Source organism: Malaclemys terrapin, chromosome 3 (assembly GCF_027887155.1).
Source record: "Malaclemys terrapin pileata isolate rMalTer1 chromosome 3, rMalTer1.hap1, whole genome shotgun sequence".
Lineage (NCBI taxonomy): Eukaryota > Metazoa > Chordata > Testudines > Emydidae > Malaclemys > Malaclemys terrapin.
Window position 1 is genome coordinate 193,035,966 of NC_071507.1, and position 21,163 is coordinate 193,057,128.

A 21,163-nucleotide genomic window follows, 5' to 3' on the forward strand; every position below is an offset into this window, starting at 1 on the left:
GAGCGGGGGAAGCCCCCGCACCTCGACCCCACTCCCCAGCAGGAGCGTCGGGTGGATGAAGTGGGGGAAGGGCCCCCCCATTTCTCCAGCAGGAGCACCGGGCGGGCGGGCGGGGCAGGGGGAGCCCCAGCGCCCTGACCCCATTTCCCCGGCAGGAGCGCGAGGAGAGGGGACACGGGGGACTGCAGGCGGAAAGGGGGGGAGGGGCCCCCACTGGCTCTGGCCCAGGACCCCACAACACTGTAATTCGCCTCCGGGTTCGGCTGGAAACGGCTCAGCCGCATGGCCAGGGCAGCGCCCAGGGTTTAACGAAGTCCCGCCTGGCCTCCAGCCCCGGGCCAGGCTCACCGAGCCCCGCGCTGCCCCCCGACGGGCTCACAGGCCGCTAGCGCCCTGGGAAGCCCAGGCTGGGCAGGGAGAGCGGGGCAGGCACACGTCGGCTCCGGCCTGGGCTAGGAGCAGGGGCAGGGGCAGGGAGGGTTCAGCCGGTGAGGGCGGGCCCGAGCCTGAGGAGCCCAGCTACCTGGGGCACCATGGCAACACCCAGCCCGGGCCCGTCACCTGCTCTCCCAACTGCGCACGCGTCCCTTTCCGCCCCGCCCGTGACCACCCCGCCGCAACACGTGACTGACAGCGTCGCTGGCCATTGGGGGCTGGGAGCGGGGCACAGGAAGCGCCCAAACAATAGGCGGGATGGAGGCGGGGCTTATCTGCGGAGGGGCGGGGCCCGAGAGGTGAGTGGTGGCTGAGGGCGGAACCCAGACTCGGGGTGGTAGAGCGCGTGAGCCTGCCGCCGGGAGCGTGTGACTGAGGCGCTGAGGTAGGCACCTCCTCTGCCCCTTGCCGGGCCGGGCCGGGGCCCCCGCTCGCCCCCCGGGGATACCGATCTATGGCGGGGGGCGGGGCCGGCTCATCCCTCTGGCCCCCGGGGATACCGATCTATGGCGGGGGGCGGGGCCGGCTCATCCCTCTGGCCCCCGGGGATACCGATCTAGGGAGGGGGGCGGGGCCGGTTCCCCTGGGGATACCGACATACCAGATCCCCAATGGGTCCCACTCATAAACCTTGTGGATGTGGTCTACTTGATAGGCACTGTAAAACTAGTACTGATTTCAGTGGAAGGCTGTATATTGTTGATTTCAAAAGAGTCATTAAAATAATGAATGTATTGGATAAAGAGTGAAAGGCAAATCTGTATTATGTGCCTCACTATTGCTGATATGTGGGAATGGACCCATCAGTCGACTAGAACTGGTTAAAATAACAATAGAACAAGGAAACAACCATACACAGTAATCCTGAAACAAATAGAGGAATAATCCTCTTGGCAGAACAAACAGGCATTTTTAATGGGCTTTTCAGAAATGAGCTGTTGCATGTAAACCTGTTTTCAAGGCTTTACAGGGGATATATGCCTGCCTTGAATTTGAATAATTAATGAGCCTTGATTAGAAGTGTATGGGAAGCCTTCAGTGAATAAGTAGCATCACAAGAGAGGATGACTTCATTTTGTACGAGTGCTGCACCTGCTGCTATATATAGGTAACTCTTTTCAGGGTTTCTGCAGGGCAGCTGATTTCTTGATGAATCAGCTGATCAGACACCGAGCTAATTATTTTCATGGCTATCCAGGAAGAAAACATTTTCTGCCTGCAACCCATAACAATCACTGATTTTAGTTTGCAATGGTCAGATTAGATATGAGAATATTCTCATTTTAGCAAAGAATTTCTCATTTCATGCTTTCTGTACTAAGTATATTCAGAAGTCAGTGACTGTTGATTTAAAAGGACAAAAGAATTTTTATGCTTAGCACTGGTCTGATTAGGAAGTGCAGTTGTGAATCATCTGAGATGCTAGTTAATCTTTCTCCTTTTCTGCCTTTTTCCTTTATGACTCAAGAGACTTTTGGTAGCAGACAGAGTTAAAATCTTTATATGTTAGGGGAAATTAGATGGCTGAGAGTTCTATGGAGTATTTCACCTCTAAATCTGTAGTTTCAATATGAGCCAGGTTAATAGTAGCTTAAAATTGATACTGCCTTTATGATCGAAGTAGCACGGCATAAGAAGTAATTCTTCCACTCTACTCAGCACTGTTCAGCTCTCAACAGGAGTAATGTTTCCAGTTCTGAGCATGACATTTTGGGAAGGATACGGACAAACTGGAGAAAGTCCAGAGGAGAGCAGCAAAAATGATTAAGGTCTAGAAAACATGACATACAAGGAAGGATTGAAAAAAATGGGTTTGTTTAGGCTGGAGAAGAGAACACTGAGGGGGGTCATGAGAACAGTCTTCGGGTACATAAAAGGTTCTTATAAAGAGGAGGGTGATAAATTGTTCTGATTCACTGAGGACGGGACAAGAAGTAACTGGCTTAAATTACAGCAAGGAAGGTTTAGGTTAGACACTAGGAAAAACTTCCTAACTGTAATGGTAGTAAAGCATTGGAACAAATTACCTAGGGAGGTTGTGGAATCTCCATCATTGGAGGTTTTTAAAACCAGATTAGACAAACACCTGCCAGGGATAGTTTAGATAATACTTAGTCCTGCTTCAGTGGAGTGGACTAGATGACCTATTGAGGTCCCTTCCAGTCCTACATTGCTATGATTCTATGATACCTGGATTTTTTTAAAGATGTGCCATAGTTGGAACAGGAAATTATAATAACTTAGTATGTCATTAATCTAAAATTTGCTTTACATTTAATTTACCGCTTTTCCCATTATAAATGCTCTGAACATATGATATTCCAGTATCACAATACACTTAGGGAGTGTTAGTGAAATTTTAACTGTAGCCCCCCTGTGATGACTTGTTTCCCCTCTGCTGAACAGCTGACATATATTTGGTGACTCGTTATTTGGTACCTTTGCTGCCACAATCTGGTATTACCTCCTTGTCTCTTTTAGACTTTAGAGTTAAAAGGTTTTAGTCTTTTCCCCCCAGGAACTTGAAACCCAGAGTTGCTCTTAGCACATGATAATTACTGTGTAGCATCACTTCAGGAAGATGATGTCTAAATAATTAGGATCAGGCTTAGTTTTAGAGTTAGTGAAAATAGAGTATCTTATTTATTACTTGAAGAACAAATACTACCTAACAAGGAACTGGAAGCTTTAAAGAAATAGTTTTATACACAGAAACCTCTCTCTTTTTTTTAACCTCATGTAAATCTATTGTGTGTGTGTGTGTATATGTCACCTCCCCGCATCAACTCTTGCTGCTAAGCTACTGGGATGGCTTTGGGGGTTACTCAGTTTCTCTGAGGAATTTCTCGCCTTCAAAGCCCACCACAGTCTACCTTATGTGGGAAGCTTCTGGGGCTAGGGACACCAAGCTGAGCTTTTTTCAGGCTCCTTCCTCAGAGCTCTACTAACCCTTCTTAAGTTAGCCCACCTCTCCAGGCAAGTCCAGCCAAACCTTCTGTCTGACCTCTGACTCCCAGTGGTTTCCTGTGACTGCCCTGTCACAATTCCAGCTCTCCCTTTCTTGAGATCCACTCTGCAACTGTCACCTTGACCAACCTCCCTACAGGCTCCATCCTCTCTGGAGCCTCAGTAGTTCCTTCACACACCCCTTTTCCATCACTTTAGTTTGATGATAACAGTCTGAATAGAGAAGAGAAAGCATTCCATTATGAAAGGAGAGCGGAAGCCTTTTTAGTCTCAAATGCTGGCAAATTTGTCAGGGTGGAAGAGGAAGAATTTTTTTTTTTTTTTGTTCAAAGCACTGGCTGTATAACACACTCTTGTTTAACATTGGTAAATCATTAAATCTTTCTGTGCCTCAGTTCCTCATCTGTAAAATGGGGATAATACTATTCCCTTACCTAGCAGGGCTGTTGAGGGAAAATCCACCAATGTTTGTGAGATGTTCCATAGTGATGGGAGCCACTTGAGTACCTGTAGACAGGGATTAGTCACAAACTTGCTTCAGATTCACTTATATTGTAGTAAAGATAAGTGTTCAAGATAATTAACTTGCAGAAGTGGTAACTGAATTTTGCCTTTGTATTCTAGAGATACCAACTTTGTGCCTGAGTGAAAAAGCTTTTCCAGGATGGCTTTGAATTGCTACTGGGGAGTCTTGGCAGTCTGTATGATGACTTTTCCAAGCACACTTTGTTTCCAGCAGGACCAGTCCAGAGTGTTACTATTATCTTTTGATGGATTTCGATGGGATTACATTTATAAATTCCCAACGCCTAACTTTCATTATATCATGAAGAATGGTGCTCATGTTAAACAGGTTACTAATGTGTTTATTACGAAAACGTATCCTAATCATTATACAATGGTGACAGGTCTCTATGCAGAGAACCATGGCATAGTTGCTAATGAAATGTATGATCCTGTCCTGAACAAAATTTTCTCCCTGAACAACATGAACATCTATAATTCAAAGTTCTGGGAAGAGGCCTGTCCGATATGGGTCACCAACCAAATGGAAGGACATAGAACTGGAGCTGCTATGTGGCCTGGAACAGATGTAAAAATACATGGAGTCTTTCCTACACACTATATGTTTTACAATGAGTCTGTTTCATTCGAAGATCGAGTTGACAAACTTATTGATTGGTTTACCTCAGAAGAACCCATAAATTTTGGTCTTCTGTACTGGGAGCAGCCTGATGCGATGGGGCATGTTTTGGGTCCAGAAAATCCACGTATGGGCGCAGTCATTAGTGAGATTGATGACAAGCTGGGATATCTTGTGTCAGAACTGAAGAAAGCAAAGTTGTGGGACACACTGAATATCATAATCACAAGTGACCATGGAATGGCACAATCTTCTTCAGAAAGGCTCATAGAGCTTGATCAGTACGTGGCTCGAGAGCTGTATACAATGGTTGACCATTCTCCAGTGGTAGCGATTTTGCCAAAAGAAGGTAGGAACTATGGCATTAAAATGACAGCGTAACAAGCCTTATGGATGGGGGGGAAGTGATAGATGTGGTATATCTTGGCTTTAGTAAGGCTTTTGATACTGTCTCGCATGATCTTCTCATAAACAAACTATGGAAATACAAGCTAGATGAAGCTACTATAAGGTGGTTGAATAACTGGTTGGAAAACCGTTCCCAGAGAGTAGTTATCAGTGGTTCACAGTCAAGCTGGAGGGACATAACAAGTGGGGTCCCGCAGAGATCAGTTCTGGGTCCGGTTCTATTCAATATCTTCATCAATCATTTAGATAAGGCATAGAGAGTACACTTCTAAAGTTTGCAGATAATACCAAGCTGGGAGGGGTTGCAAGTGCTTTGGAGGATAGGATTAACATTCAAAATGGTCTGGAGAAATGGTTTGAAGTAAATAGGATGAAATTCAGTAAGGACAACTGCTAAGTACTCCACTTAGGAAGGAACAATCAGTTGCACACATACAAAATGGGAAATGACAGCCTAGGAAGGAGCACTGCAGAAAGTGTTCTGGGGGTCATAGTGGATCACAAGCTAAATATGAGTCAACAGTGCAACACTGTTCCAAAAAAAAGCAAACATTCTGGGCTATATTAGCAGAAGTATTGCAAGCAAGACATGAGAAGTAATTCTTCTGCTCTACTCCGTGCTGATTAGGCCTCAGTTGGAGTATTGAGTCACATTCTGGGGGCAACATTTCAGGAAAGATGTGGACAAATTGGAGAAAGTCCAGAGAACAGCAACAAAAATTATTAAAGGTATAGAAAACATAACCTATGAGAGAAGATTTGAAAAAAACTGGGTTTGTTTAGTCGGGAGAAGAGCAGACTGAGAGGGAACATAACAGTTTTCAAGTATAATAAAGGTTGATACAAGGAGGAGAGAGAAAAAATGTTCTCCTTAACCACTGAGGATAGGACAAGAAGCAATGGGCTTAAATTGCAGCAAGGGTGGTTTAGGTTGGACATTAGGAAAAACTTCCTAACTCTCAAGCTGGTTAAGCATTGGAAGAAATTGCCTAGCGGGGTTGTGGAATCTCCATCATTGGAGATTTTTAAGAGTAGGTTAGACAAACACGTGTCAGGGATACTTAGTCCTGCCATGAGTGCAGGGGAATGGACTAGATGACGTCTTGAGATCCCTTCCAGTTCTGAGTCTATGAAAATTGCAATATGGGCTTGCCCTTACAGGCTTGGGTCCTTATTCATGTCAGCAATCACCTTAAAGCCAATGGGACTTCTGTCATGAACTCACTTGCATGGGTTAAAGTTTGCAGGCTCATGCCCTTGTTTAGTATTGATAGCTCTGTCTAGCATAGCTTTCTAAAATGGACTTACTCATTTTTAAATTACTGTAATACTTGCCAACCCAAAATCCTGACCAACCCTATGTTGTGTTTATATGGAAACCAGATATAATCATTAGGCACCTATCACGTTGATATCTCATTGCCAAATATGATGTAGATGAGTATACAATATGGTTTTCTCCATACTCGTACTTGACTTGAATCACCAAGGGCCTCATGCTGGTTTTATTATCTACCTTCATTGGAAACAAAATTAGACCACAACTCTCCAGCAGTGACAACTAGTGCTGTCACTATGACAATTTCTTTTGGTTCTGTGGTGATTATGTAACAGTCAAGAAAATAGTGGCACAGAATTTTAAAATTGAATGCAGAGGGCCTTCTCCCTTGAAAATATTTGCAATATATTTATCATAAACTTGTAATTCCTCTCCATGAAATATAAACATGCATTGATAGGTGATCGAGGTCCCAAATCTAGGTTGAATTTAAAATAAAAAAATTGTATGGGAGCTGATTTTAATAAAAGTGTATTCAGGCTTGAAAAAGATTTATATTTTGGCTTTAAACACTTCTCTGCAGCTTTGTACTAGTGCATGAAAACAAAGTGAAGCTCATCAGGGTACCTGCTGTCCAAGCTGAGTGAACTGTGAAATGGAAGCAAATGTTGAAAATAAACATAGATTTTTGCAACCCCTTTAATTTAATTTCTAAAACATTACTAATTGACAGGATTTTTTAAATGATTTGCAACGGGTCCCTTTAATAGGAGTGGCATCTTACTTTTGTCATCTCATTGATGCATAATGTGCTTTTCTTTCTATCCATCCGGAGGTCATTGCTTTAAATATCATCTTTTGCTTGAAGATGCTGATCTTCATGTTTTGTTGTTTCAGTTCTTTAGTTTGCTGGTAATATAAAACTAATCTTTCATAGGCATAGCTAAAATTACTTTCTTTTTCCCAATAGGCTTTTAACTCTCTTTTTTTTTTAATTGTCCAACAATTAACTACTACTTACTCAGTCACTAGTCACAGCTAGAGGTTTTATTTTCAATTTTTCTGTGGAATTATATTCTAAGAAATTAAATAAGAGTAAATTCTTATAGCTAATTCTACAGCTCAAAATTTAGCCACCATTCTCATGTTTAACGTGTTCAGGCCCCAGGGGTCAGTAAAGCTGTGAAAAACAAAGCGGTAGTGCCTATCCTCAGCAAGGAGAGGAAAAACCTGTTCTAAAAAGATTGGAGTGCAGATTATTACTGATAAGGCACACCCATGCTTCATTGTATCTTCTTACTTATAGTTGACAGGTTGAAGCCAATGACATCTATCAAAGGTAGAAGCGGAGATGTTTTTAGTGTTTGCTATGAGGGATCTGATATACCAACCTCTCATCAGAATATGCTCTTCTTTTTTCCTCTTCCTCAGTGTGTCCCCCACCCTCCCCCCAAAAAATCAGACTCGGCCTTTCTCAGCTTGGACAACCTCAGTTGTGTGATGTACTTAAGGGGTATTTGAACCTTTCTGAGAGAAGTATGTCATCCTACATGCTGTACGCTGCAGACCAAATTCTGCCCTTAATTTACAGTAACTCCTCACTTAATGTTGTAGATCTGTTCCTGACAAATGCGACATTAAGCGAAATGATGTTAAGCAAATCCAATTTCCCCGTAAGAATGAATGTAAATAGAGGGGTTTGGTTCCAGGGAAATCTTTTTTGCCAGACAAAAGGCATTATAAACAATTTTAAACAAGCAATTTAATACAGGTATTAAACAGGCTGGCAGCCCCCCCATCAGGTCTCCTCCCTCCTGCCCTCCCCCTGGTGCTTCCCACCCCCTGGCGGACCCCACGGATCAACGCCTTCCACCTGCTCCGCCTGCCCGCGTCAATCAGCTGCCTTGCGGCATTCAGGAGGCTGGGGGAAGGAGCGAGGACACGGCACGTGTCCTCCCCCTGCCTCCTGAATGCCACAGACCAGCTGATTGCCACGGGCAGGAGGCAGGGGACAGAGGGGGGAGACTGCGCGCCGCATCCTTGCTCCTCCCCCCAGCTTCCTGAATGCCCCAAGACAGCTGATTGCGGTGGGCAGGAGGCGGGGGGAGCAGGGGGAAGGCGCTGACCCATGGGGTTTGCTGGCAGGCGGGAGGTGCTGGGGTGGGGCACGTAGGGGAGCTGTGGACAAAGCAGGCAGCCAAACAACATTGTAGGGGAGCATTGCGCAACTTTAAACGAGCATGTTCTGTAATGGAACAAGGACGTAACATCGAAACAACATTAAGAGGACGTTAAGTGGGGAGTTATTGTACATACAAATGTGACTAACTTTAATTTGAGGCTAAGGTTGTATGTCCAGGAAGAGGTTACTATCTTCTCTCAATCTAGGGGGGAGAAAAGAGACTTTAGTGCTTTGTAGAGGGGAGCAGGGTTACAGGAAGTGGGTGGACATGTACAACCACATTGCCTTCAGTCAGAATGGATTGGTGTAACTGAAGACAGAACTTGGTCTAGCAAACAGAGAGAGGGAGGATCCACTTATAAGAAGCATGTTGTGACCTTTTTACTAAATAAGGTCATAGTTTTAGCCCCAAAGACAAATAAGAAACATTAAACCGTTAAAACCACACTTCCTACCCTTCAGTTCTTTCTAGGCTGCAAAGAGACCACTTGTCAGGGTCTGGCTTGCTGCCTGTTTTGAAATGTGGATGCATGAAACACAAAAAGAAGATAGCTAGTGCTGCAGAAACGTCCTGCTCAGCTAGTGACAAAATTATGATTTGAATAGCACATGTGACACAGTCCTAAATTATATTGTAAATAGATTCAGTATGTGCAGGCTTCTTACTATTAAAACGGGGAAGGCATGATAGCAAGGGAAAGCAAACTGCAAAGCTTTAATATTGAAAACCTAGCACATATATGAGCAAATTTAGGAACCAAAACTACATCTGTTTTCAAACTCCCTTCCTCGTCTACTTAATCTGTCAAGTCTTGGATTCAGAGTTTCTTCTCTGAAACTTCATGGCAACACTACCATCTAAACAAGAGCAGGAAGGCTGTTTTAGGTGATTGCTCTGCAGTGGCAGATGCCATCAGTCGTCCGAAATAGCCTTCCGTGTTCTGTTAAGTGGTAGTAGTGTCACGGAGGCCCCAAACCTGCTCTCACTGTAGTTGGGGGCAGATTTCAGTGGGCGCAGGATGGGGCCTTGTGAGGCAGAGGGAAGCTGAAACCCTGAGCACAGAACTTGCCAAGAAAGGAATTGAGGACAGTGATATTCGGTTACCTTTATCTTTTAAGATGGAATATATTGTATAGATGGATCTGAGAGCATGACCTAAAGAGAAGGGTGCATGACGCTTCCAACTACAAGACCCAGGTGCTTAAAACTTGCCAAATTTTAACCATTGGAGGTGACATTTTCCATGCCAACGATCTACCTCAGGCTGACTTTTTAAAAGTTTCTGCTAAAACTTCTCTTGGTATGTCTACACTGCAATGAAACACCGGTGGCTAGCCCTGTGTCAGCTGACTGAGGCTCACGGGGCGAGGGCTGGAGGCTATAAAATTCCAGTGTCGATACTGGGATTCGGGCTGGAGCCCAGGCTCTGGGACGTGTTTTATTGCAGTGTAGACCTACCCTCTGGTCAGGGCCGGCTCCAGGCACCAGCTTACCAAGCAGGTGTTTGGGGCGGCCACTTTGGAGAGGGGCGGCATGTCCAGCTGTTCAGCAACAATTCAGCGGACGGTCCCTCACTTCTGCTCGGAGCGAAGGACCTCCCGCTGAATTGCCGCCGCAGATTGCAATCGCGGCTTTTTTTTGTTTGTTTGTTTGACTGCTTGGGGCAGCCAAAACCCTGGAGCCGGCCCTGCCTCTGGTGTTAGGGATGTGCCTTTTCCGGTCCCTGAAATAAGGCTACAGGATGTGGGGAAGCAAAGTGGTACCAGAGCAGTGAGGGAGGCGTATGAATAGGAGCAGAATGGGATGGAGAGGTAGATAGTTGCAGAAGGGGATGGGGACAAGGGCCATTGGGGTAGATAGGAACAGAGGGGAACAGACTGGCTGGGGGTACAGGAGCAGAAAGATATATAACCACCAGAACACACTCCCCATCAGAACCTGTAATTGATTGCACAGGCAGTTTTAATTCTGGCATTTCCTGACTTTTGAATGGTAACCTTAACATACTTCTAGTGTAGTTATGTAACATAAATCCGATTTAGTTATTGATTTTTTTATGTTAAACATTTAACAATATCGTTGCAGAAAATACAGGTCAGTTTGCTTGTACACAGGAAGTCTATTAGTTTGCTGTGTCCTTAACCACCTTTGTGAATGTTCATAATTTTTCAGAGATGTCTGAAAAGACCCAGATTTTTATTGTAACTATAGTAAGAGTATGGGTGGGTTTTTTTTTTTTTGTTTTTATGTGGCTTTAAGCTGTTTATATTGGGACAAATACAAAAATGTGATCTTCGAGGTTGTGAGCAGAGATTAGCACTTACTTAAATCTTAAAAAACAATCCATCTCCAAGCCTTCAGCTCTTGCTGAATCACAGGAGAATGGTGTTAAAAGCCAGGGATGAAGACAAGGGCAAGATTCCTGGCATCAGACAATATTTCTTCAAAGCAGCACTTTTGACTCCTCCGGTTTCCATTAGTGGAGTCTCTGACATTTTACTGATACGTTTTTTTCCCCCTTCACCATGCTTCCTGGGCCCTACTATTTACTGCTTCTTAGCTCTACTTTGCACTGCTCCTCCCCTATTACTCTCCCCTCATCTTCCTCCACTTCCCATTCCATAGCTGCTTTTACTACAAACTTTACAGAAAACAGAAATAGGTAAATGATAAAAGTAGCACAGAAATAGATCTCTAGAAGAAGAGAGAAATAGATGCAGATTGTAAACTTTTTGAGACAGAGAATCTCTTTGCTCCGTTTCAGGGTGTTTGTACAGTGCCTAGCACAATGGGGTCCTAGTTCATGACTGGGGCTCTGAGGCGCTACAGTACAAATAATAGACAATGATGAACAGAAACTTGGAGACTAAAATATATTTGAACCTCTATCTGTTTCTACTGTTCTTTTACACCTCCATCTATTTCTATAGTTTCCCTAAATTTTTAATCTAGTGTGAATATTCAAGTTGTGCATGCTGTTAGACTATGTAACTGTCTAATTTTATTATGAATGACTTTCATCTTCCTTCCCATTCCACCTTATTGCTTGTTTCTTGCTTGATGCATTTTGCCTTGAAGTAAGTTGTAAACTCCTTGGCCAGGGACCAGTTTTTGTACTGTACCTAGCGCAGTAATGCCCTAATCTGGATTTGGGCTTCTGAGCATTACAGGAACATTAACAATAAGAAGTAAATAATTTCCAAAGACAGAATATATCACTAGGATCATATAATACAGATTTGGACTTTCCCCCCTAAAACCATGAACGGATTGGTTAGCTGCATAGTTGGAACCTAACCACCATTTGAAGAAAATTGCCCCACCTATAATTTGAAATGGTGAGATAAAGAGGAGGCAAAGTAGTTAATTAGGCTCAGGTACCAAAGTGGGGACTGAAATTCTTTTAAAGTAAATACTATGGGCTTAAACTGAAGATTGTTGGCTTCCTGTTAAGTAAAAGTTATGCTTTCGAGGCTGCCATGGAGAAACTCCCAATGCAGCTTTTTAAAGGAAGATGAACTCTAAAGCAACCCAACTACACCATAGATGGTTTCTGGGGAAATGTGGCAATTCCCTTTTGAAGCTCTGCTCCCTGAGAAATCTGTGTGCACTGAATAGAACATCAGAGTGTCACTTCCCTCTTCTCAAGCTTTATATGCAACACGGAAGAATCCGTTTATCCACAAAGGGGCTTACCTAATTCCTTCTAACTGAAGTGAATACATGAAACTCCTATTGCTGTGCACAATGATGATAACACAAAAAGTAGCTCATTGTACTCGTGTTTAAACAAAAATAAAAACACAACATAAGAGAACTGTTTGTAATTCTATATTGAGGGACATGACAATTTATTGGAACGTGCTCTTACGGTCATGTGACTTCACCAGACCTTTCTGGTGAATAACGTGACCATCCAAAACTCTTTAACAATAAGGTTACACAGCATCACATACTGTCTGCCTAGAACTTCCTTTATGGCTAAATTCTGCTCTTCAGTGTAACTTTTTTTTTTTTTATCCTTCATACCTAGTGCTGAAATAGATCATTTAAGCTATTGCTAGCATGTATACTAAGTGACTCATAATTGCTATTTGTGTTTTGTCACTATTAAGTTCTTGTTTTATTTGGTCTAAGGCAAACTTGATGAAGTGTATGAAGCCTTGGTCAATGCTCATCCCAACATGACTGTTTATAAAAAGGAGGAGATTCCAAATAGATTACACTACAAACACAACAGTAAAATTCAACCAATCTTAGCAATGGCTGATAAAGGATGGGAAATCTTACAAAACAAGTCTGATCAACTTCTCTGTAAGTATATTTTTCTCCATTCTGTTTCAGATCTATAAATTATTTTCTATTCAAACTAGCACAATAAAGTTATTAAATGCTGCGACCTCCTCTCCAGCCCTCAAAGCCCCAGACCTGGCTTAAAAAGGGTTAAGAAGTCTTCAAACCATATGGGTGGAATTTTCAAAAACCCCAAAAGGAATTTTCAAAAACACCCAAAGGTGTACCATCACATTGAAAGTCAGTGGGACTTGTGCTGCCATCTTCTTGTAGCAGCTTTTGAAAATCCAGTCCTAAAGTGGCTTCAGAGACTTTAGCTGATCACAAATATAACTTTAAAAAATAAGCAGTTTCCTCTTGCAAGAGCTGGATCTTGGAACTTCTTAAGAACCTAGAGCCCAGTTCTGTAAAGTATGGTATTGTGGTATGAAGCCCTGCCACCTCAGCCTGTTGATCTGAGGGGGATTAGTCTGTAGTGCAGAATACATGGACATCGCTTTGGAAGGGACTTCTGAGATGGATTAGAGAAACTGGTCTGCTGATTCAGAAATTGGAGAACACTTTTGTTAAACAGGCAACGAATATCCTAGCCCAGGGGTGGGCAAACATTTTGGAATGAAGGCCACATCTGTGAAATTGCATGGTGGGCCATGAATGCTCACGAAATGAACAATTCATGTTCAAATACAAGTTTGTTTCAAAATCAACACTATTAAAATAATTGTCGAACAATGCGCTGTTAGAAAATTACATTACTGAGCTGTTTGTTGACTTTTACCACACAATTTTGCTCCTGTCTGAACACACATTGTATGTTAGCTAAAACTTCTCAGTGTAATGCACTGCGTAAAAGGTTGGTAGTTTTTAACGTTTATTTCTGACTTCTTTATGATCTGTAATTGGCTTTGTTGACTCATCAGTGTTTCTGCATTTGATCGTGCCAATAACCAAAATATATTCAAACTGTTTTAGCTTCAGAGTAAACCACAATTAAGCAATGTTGTTGTTAATCAGTTTAACTCTGAAGAAGAGATATTCAAATAAACTTTATTGAATAAAGATTATATTTTAGTGGAAATAAACATAAAACCTTACTTACTGTTATAAATATACCATCATAACAACATATTACAGTAATTAAATCAAACTTGCCCCCTTTCCATGCCCTCTTTGATTAATGTGAACAATGCAGCTGGTCACCCTTCTTTACAATGGCATCAAAGTCCGGTGTCACTCTTGTTGTAGAAATCCGCAATACCAAGCTGAGATGTTGGTCAGTTAACTGGGATCTGTAGCGAGATTTGTTGTAATTCAGCAGGGAAAATGTTTGTTCGCAAACATAGGTGGAGCCGAACAAAACAAGGATTTTCTGTGCCACCTTGCGGATATTTGGGAACTTTGTTTCACTCAAGGAGGCATAAAAATCATCCAGTTTTTCTGAATTCTACTTTTCCTTTAAGGTGAACCACACTGGAGATCAATGAGCTCCAGTTGTAATTCTTGCGGGGCTTTCTGTAGTGTCTTCTCTATCTTCTCAAAGTCAGAGAATAGACGAGAAAATTCTCCATGCACATCACTCAACATTTTGCTGTACTTTTCTGTCTGCAATGGCAACACTTCCAAGTATTTCAGTGCTGGAAAGTGAGTGAACACTCAGTCTTGTTTTCAAAACAAATTAAGGACAAACTGGACTTCGAAGGCTGTCACACTAGAATACAATTTGTGTACAAACACATTCTTTCCTTGCAGCTTCACATTAAGTTCATTTAAATGTGCCAAGATATCCACACCAAAAGCGAGGTTGCACACCCAATTTGAATTCTTTAATTCAGGGAAATCATTTTCTTTCCCCTGCATCTCCAGAAAAATGCGAATTTCATCTCTGAGCTCCCACACTTGCTACAATACCTTTCCTTGGCTGAGCCAGCGGACATTTGTATTATAAAGTAAGTCCTGGTGTTCAGCGTCAGTGTCTTCAAGAAGGGAAATGAACTGCCGATGATTAAGTCCCCTCGCTCTTACGTAGTTCACTGTTTTCAGTACTATGCGAACAATATGATCGATGTCCAGGACATTTTTGCAAAGGGCCTCCTGATGCATAATACAATGCAGAAAAATAACCTCTTTATCAGGGTCTTTCTTTGTCCCGAATTCTTTTTAAAAGTCCTACGTTTTCCCCAGTTTACTCCGGGGAGCTTCAGATGTTCAAAGCAGCCAGACACCCTCTCCTATAAATCTGATCCCTTAGTTGTGCCTTTCATTGATTCCATTGATAAAAATTCCTCTGATTTCAAATTTGTCATCAATTCCTCTGAAAAAAATCAATAACTGTGCTGTGTCTTTAATGTAAGTGCTGTCAGCAAGAGCTAACAAAAACAACATAAAGCCCTGTGCTTTCTTGTTCAACTCAGAAGCCAAATGTTCATCAATCACTTCTACACGGCAAGTAACAGTTCTTTGTAACAAATTACTGATTTCAAATTTGTTTTGGTATTCCGATCACGGCGTGCCAGCAACATCAACCATGCATTCTTTCAAAAGCTCCCCTTCAGCAAAAGGCTTATTTTGTTTAGTGATTTTAAACGCCAGAACATAAGTTGCCTTTGTAATGGCTTCCTGAACTGTAGCTTGTCGCACATAAATATTTTGCTGAGCTTTTAAGTTGGTGGCAAGTTTCTCAGCTTTTCTTGCCCTTTCCTCAGTTGTAAAATTGCTGCCATAATTAGGATGTTTTCTTTCTTGTACTCTCTGAACACCGCGATGCTTTCCTGTCAAATCAGGAATACAGCCTTTGAGTTCATGTTTGTGAAAAAATATTTTGCATTCCATTCTTTGTTGAAAACCGACACTCACTGTCCAATTTTTTTTTTTTTTTTTTTGCAGCCTTCCATTTTTGAAAGGGAAAAGAAAATTTTCTGCTGCCCTTATTTCAAACTGCAGTTTACAAGATTGCCTGCACTTTGTGCAGGGCCTCATTTCCAAAAGAGCTGCAACGGCAATGTGTTTTAAAAATAAAAAAAAAATAAAAATCAGAAAAGACATGGGTTGGCCATGGCCCACCCACTTATGCAGGTCCACCCCATCACTTGTCCCACTCTGCCATGTGGTGCTTCAGCCAGGGAGTGGGGTTGGGGGCTTGCCCTGCTCCCCCCCACCCACCTGAGCTCCTGCAAGCCCCCAGACCCTCTTCCCCGGTGGGAGCACCGGAGTAGGGCAAGCCCCTGACAGACCTCCAGGGCCGGATTCAAAGCTGACAGGCCGGACATGGCTCGTGGGCCGTAGTTTGCCCACCTGTCCTAGCCACACGTTGTTCCTCTCACCCAAATGCCTGATGTAAGAGTTACTGCATTTGTAAGTATATCAGGATATTCTAATTTGGATATCCATGTGGCTTTGTCTAGTTATTATCTTTGCTTTAATAAAAACAATTTTTTAGAGAATGATCCTTGAGAGTTTTAGGTGTAAATTTTCAAAAGTGACTCTAGTCATTTTTGTATGCCTAGCTTGAGCCACTTTAAAGGGGCCTGATAGTCAGCAGATGTCAGTGCATCCTGTTCCGAGATGTGCACTGTTTCCATTCCATCACCTACTTACTTTCTGTCTGTTGGGAGGAACGATGTGCTAACAAAGTATGTTCACGGTGGTCTTTGAAAGATGGTATAAAGTGGTATGACCCCTGCCACTTTCATTGAAAAACTAGAAAGCAGTGCTGTCTACAAATTTAAACAAAATAGTGAGGATGAGATATCCGTGGAGGAGAGCCAGGTTTGGGATTTCATCTGAGGCTTTTCGTTACTGGGTTAACATGGGATACTCATCTTAGAGGTGATACTCTCAGGAAGTTTAAATGCTGATTCTGTCTTATGCTTCTAATCTTGTCAGTTCTAGGATCACTTAAAAGCAAACTTTCCAACTGGTGAAAAGCTGATGTCAAAGTATTCTTCATAGCTTACCAAATATTTTCACTGTTCATATTAATCCAACTATTTCCTCACTTTTTTCCTCCATGATGCATGTATTCATGTGCATACATTTCTCCTGTTCTAGAGCTGCCTGTGAGCTGTGAGACAATGGTTCTTTTCAAGAAAACTGCATTGAAGCACTAGTTATGAGACTGCTCCATGCTTCTGTCTCCATATCGTTTCCATATCATTGACTGGGTAGAGGATGAGTCGGGGTCTCACTAACAGAGTTCCAGAAGGCTAGAGATTGGCCAATAGTCACATAGAGGTTGAGAAAAAAGCCTCCATTCAGTATGGAGCAACCAGCCCAGTTGCAGATTAGAATTATCTCCTTTAAGCATGCTTCAGTGCATGATGCCTGTGACTGCACACTGAACTCTAACACCTTGTGAGCTTTCCTTTCATAGGCCTCTCCTGTCTCTGATGGCTCTTGAATCATCTCCTTTAGCCTCCTTGCCAATACAGAAGCCTCCTGCAGTAAATTCTTGAATGCTTTAAGTGACTCCCTTGATTGATTTATGTGAAATGAATGCTAACCTTCTAGGCATTATGATTCATGTCTAATGTTATGACTGCTAATTACTACTTAACGGTTGTGTGCTTGTTCAGAAATGCTATTAAATCTTTGTTACAATAAATTAGGTTGGTTTTTTTTTCCTTTTGCATTGTGGATTCTCTGGGAAAAGGTCCAAAGTTTCAATATTTCCTACTTTTAGTGAGCAATGGAAGTGTTTTAACAATTTGAGGGTGTCAGAAAGTTTTTGATAACTCACTTTCTCTTCTCTTTCCAGTGGGTAATCATGGATATGACAACATCCTACCAGAAATGCACCCAATCTTCTTGGCCTATGGTCCTGCCTTTAGAAAGAATACCACCAAAGAAGCCATGAGTCTCACAGATCTGTATCCCTTGTTGTGCCATCTGCTTGGTATCAGTGCATTGCCAAACAATGGGTCATTCAGCAATGTGGAAGATTTGCTTCTTACAGAAGTTCCAAGAGACCTGAATCCTAGATATTATGCACAGGAGTCCTATGCCTATTTTATAGGAGTTTTTCTTGGTAGCATTCTTGTTGTTGTTTTTCTTCTAGTTTTTATTAAACACATAACCTACAGCCACCTACCCAGCATGCAGGTACAACACACTGAAATTTCCCAGCCGTTACTACAAGGGTAATATTACTTGCCAATGAAGGCACTTTAATAAAAACAATGAAAAGTTATTCTAGGTATTTTGAGCTTAAACGAAGTTTTCCTAGAAATTAGGTGAGTAGATCTGCAAAAATAAATACATGTGGTGCACTGGAGTAAATGTGTAACAGATGCATACAGGGAGAGCATGTTTCTGTTGCACCATATAACCACTTAATTTTTCAGGGGTTGAAAACCCCTCTAGATAACACTGGAAGGATATGTATGTAAATATTTAGTAACTTTAAACCCTTGGATACCTCATTTTAAGTTAATATTGGAAATAGAAATCATTTTAGATTCACTAAGCTCTTGGTCTTTATCTTTTGAATTAAAACAAATAATGGATTTAAACAAAAATCTATTTAGGTTAAGAAAAGAGTGTAAGGGATTCACAGTGGAAGGATGGGCAGATTAAATCTATACTATCCAACATGCTCTGATTTTTGTGCATTCCGTATAAATATCACTAGAATAGTGTTTGTACAAGTTGCAAAGCCATGTATGTCTCTAAATTATTGCAACTAAAACACATACCTTGATATATTCCAATGTTATTACTATAATAATCAGGCAGCATTACATTTATTTGAACTGCTATTTGGTTATAATGTTTAAGACTTCAATAAACTAAAATATTCAATAGGGAAGTGAAGTAGGAAAAAAGATAACTAACAAGAACCTCCATAGACCTGTATCATACCAGGAAAACTGAGCTAAATTAGCATCCTTTTGATATCTCATGGAAGTAATAAACAAAATAGACAGCAGGCCAAATCCCCCCCTAGCTTAAGCAGCTGTGATTCTACTGATGCCAGTGGAGTTGAGCCCCTAATAGGCAGCCGTGAGTTTGACTGTCCTTTTTAAATTCTATCCTTGCAAGGTGGGGGATATGTAGGACTTCCTTTGCAGCCATAGGGCAATCTGCATCATCGTGTTGTTTGTTGCAGACAGGAATCTGGAAAGTTTTCCACAGAAACTATATTGATGCAGTGGATACTGCTCAGGAGTAATGTGGCAACGAGACCCTCTCTCATTCAAGATCTATTCTAATTCTAAGTTTGTAAAGAATTATACTAGTTCGTATGTAAAAACAAATCTGTCTGAATTGTAAAGGGTGGCTTTTGCTTGAAAGTGGATCAGACAGGATAGTCTGAAATAATGAAGCAAGAAAATTGATATAACTAGCAGGAATTCTTCCTTGATGCAACTTGTGTAGTAACACAATTTGTGAGCTGTAACCATAACTAATTCCACTGCTGTAGCAGACATATTTATAGCTGAAATGGGCCATTGTGCATTTTGGTCTTTAATTGTAGCAGGGAGTGTTGTGCATTTCTAAACTGAGTTATATGACCCACAGAAGGCTGGTGTTTCCTGGGCTGTAGCTTATTGTCAAATTGGGGTGGACAAGAATACTGAAACTGAGTTGGTAGTCACAGAACTCAGTTTCAAAACTCAGCATTGTGTATAACTTAATCTGACTCATGTCTGTGAAATTCTGTTGTAATTGTCCTGGGGATCACGTGCTATTGCTCCACCTCCATCTTTGCTTAGGTTGTCAAGGAAAATCACCCTGTGGCCACAGTGCCTGTAATGTAAAGCTGCCTGTTGCTGGAGAAGCTCACATGCTGTTTTTGTTATCACCTGACTCACTAAAAGTAGACTAGGCAGTAGACTTTGTCTTAATTCATCTGACAAATAATTCTTTTAAAACAGATGAAAATGGTGTTCACAGTAGTAGTTAAGACCTTGAAGCTCAGAGCAGATGAACCTAGCTTAAAATCAGGCTACCAGTAAACTTTACTAAGAGGAAGGTCAGGATCCACTGCAATCTTTACTTTGGCAATCTTGTCCTCAGGAATTGGTGGAAAGTATTTTGGTTGGATGGTAAGGGGAGATGTTTTGATGTATAAAATCTCTACCTTTTCTGATCTTAGTATCCTATGTGCAAAAATTCTTTCAGATCAATTGAATAAATGTATTCACATACAGAACTGAGAGCTACAGTCTGACAGCACTTCCTGCAGTGGGGAAGCCTAGATAATCTTCCCTTACTCTGTCCATTTCCAGTAGCTTCTTCACTCAAGCTCTATCCCCTCTTCCCAATGACCTTGGTATTAAAATTTTCATGCAGGATAGACAATGTGATCTTTCTTTGCACAATTGAATAGTTATTCTTTCTCTCAACACGGTAGGGGTGTTAATGTGGCTTTTTAGCAAACGCCATAGTGAGCAAGTAAATTATATCCTCAAGTGTGTAGTAGGCACTTGCAATTTTTTTTAAAATCAGGTTAAAAATTGTATAATTCAATCTGTTAGGCAACTTACTAATTTAGGGGGAAAAGTTCAGTACATCTGTCAATAACATTTGTGCCCAGAATTCCCATACCTAAAACAGTTTAGTGAAGAGCAATGTGTTCTAAGAGAGAACTTTGTACTTGTGAGCCAGTACCCCCAGGAAAAAGGGATTTTGCTAGTCACAAAACCTGTTTAAGTTGAAACATGCACTGTACTGTGAAAATAACTGACAGGTATTGAAGGGGGGAGCTGTGTGTTCAGCTATTAGTTTGATTTTTATATCCCTACAAACTAAAAGCTGTCTTTGTTTTCATGTTTTGTTTTAGTGGAAATAAAATAAACTTTAATGTCTATAGTTTAGGAATAGTTGCAGGTGATCTATCTAATACTGGTAAGTTTACAAATGCACAAGCCTAAACCTGTAAGCACAAGAAATGGTAACACCAGAGAAATGTGATAGATGCTCCAGACCATGCTCTTTGAAAGGGCACAGGGTGTGATGTGTGTGCCTTTCAAGTACTTTAAGATTGCATGTGACTGAGTTAGTGGAAGCTGGGGTTAAAATACTGCAACTGCGAGTTCAGGGAATGGGAAAGCTTGCACTGTTCAAAAAACACACCAAACCACTTACTAAAATGTGGCATACTTTGACTCTAGTCAAGAATGTTCTTTCCTATTTGTGCTTGTAAACTCAATTTTATCACGGCTGGTAGTATAAGTCATAACTAAGATTTTTTTTAAACAACCTCTGAAACTTGTAACCGTTTTATGAAAAGATTTAATAGGCATGTGTTTTAATTACTGTTGTAATTATTTCTAGTAAATAGTAAAACATGGGAGAGTTCTGGTTTCATAAATTGAATGTGAGCTAACCAAGGGTCTGTGATATCATGAAATTGTGAGGCCTCACAAGTATTCATCTTTTTATTTTGATATATGCAACTTAACTGTCTTCATAAAGGTATTTTCTGGGCTGAGTTAATTACTCCTATTCCTGTCT

General features: G+C 41.6%; 1 protein-coding gene across 1 annotated transcript; it reads left to right on the top strand.

Moving 5' to 3' along the window:
- The first annotated feature begins 751 nt into the window (after positions 1 to 751).
- Positions 752 to 21,140, top strand: ENPP5 (ectonucleotide pyrophosphatase/phosphodiesterase family member 5). Its single transcript, XM_054021265.1, has 4 exons — positions 752 to 820; positions 4,027 to 4,895; positions 12,554 to 12,730; positions 17,463 to 21,140. The coding sequence occupies exons 2-4, from the start codon at positions 4,067 to 4,069 to the stop codon at positions 17,846 to 17,848; spliced, it is 1,392 nt and encodes a 463-aa protein (XP_053877240.1). The 5' UTR covers positions 752 to 820; positions 4,027 to 4,066; the 3' UTR covers positions 17,849 to 21,140.
- The last annotated feature ends 23 nt before the right edge of the window (positions 21,141 to 21,163 follow it).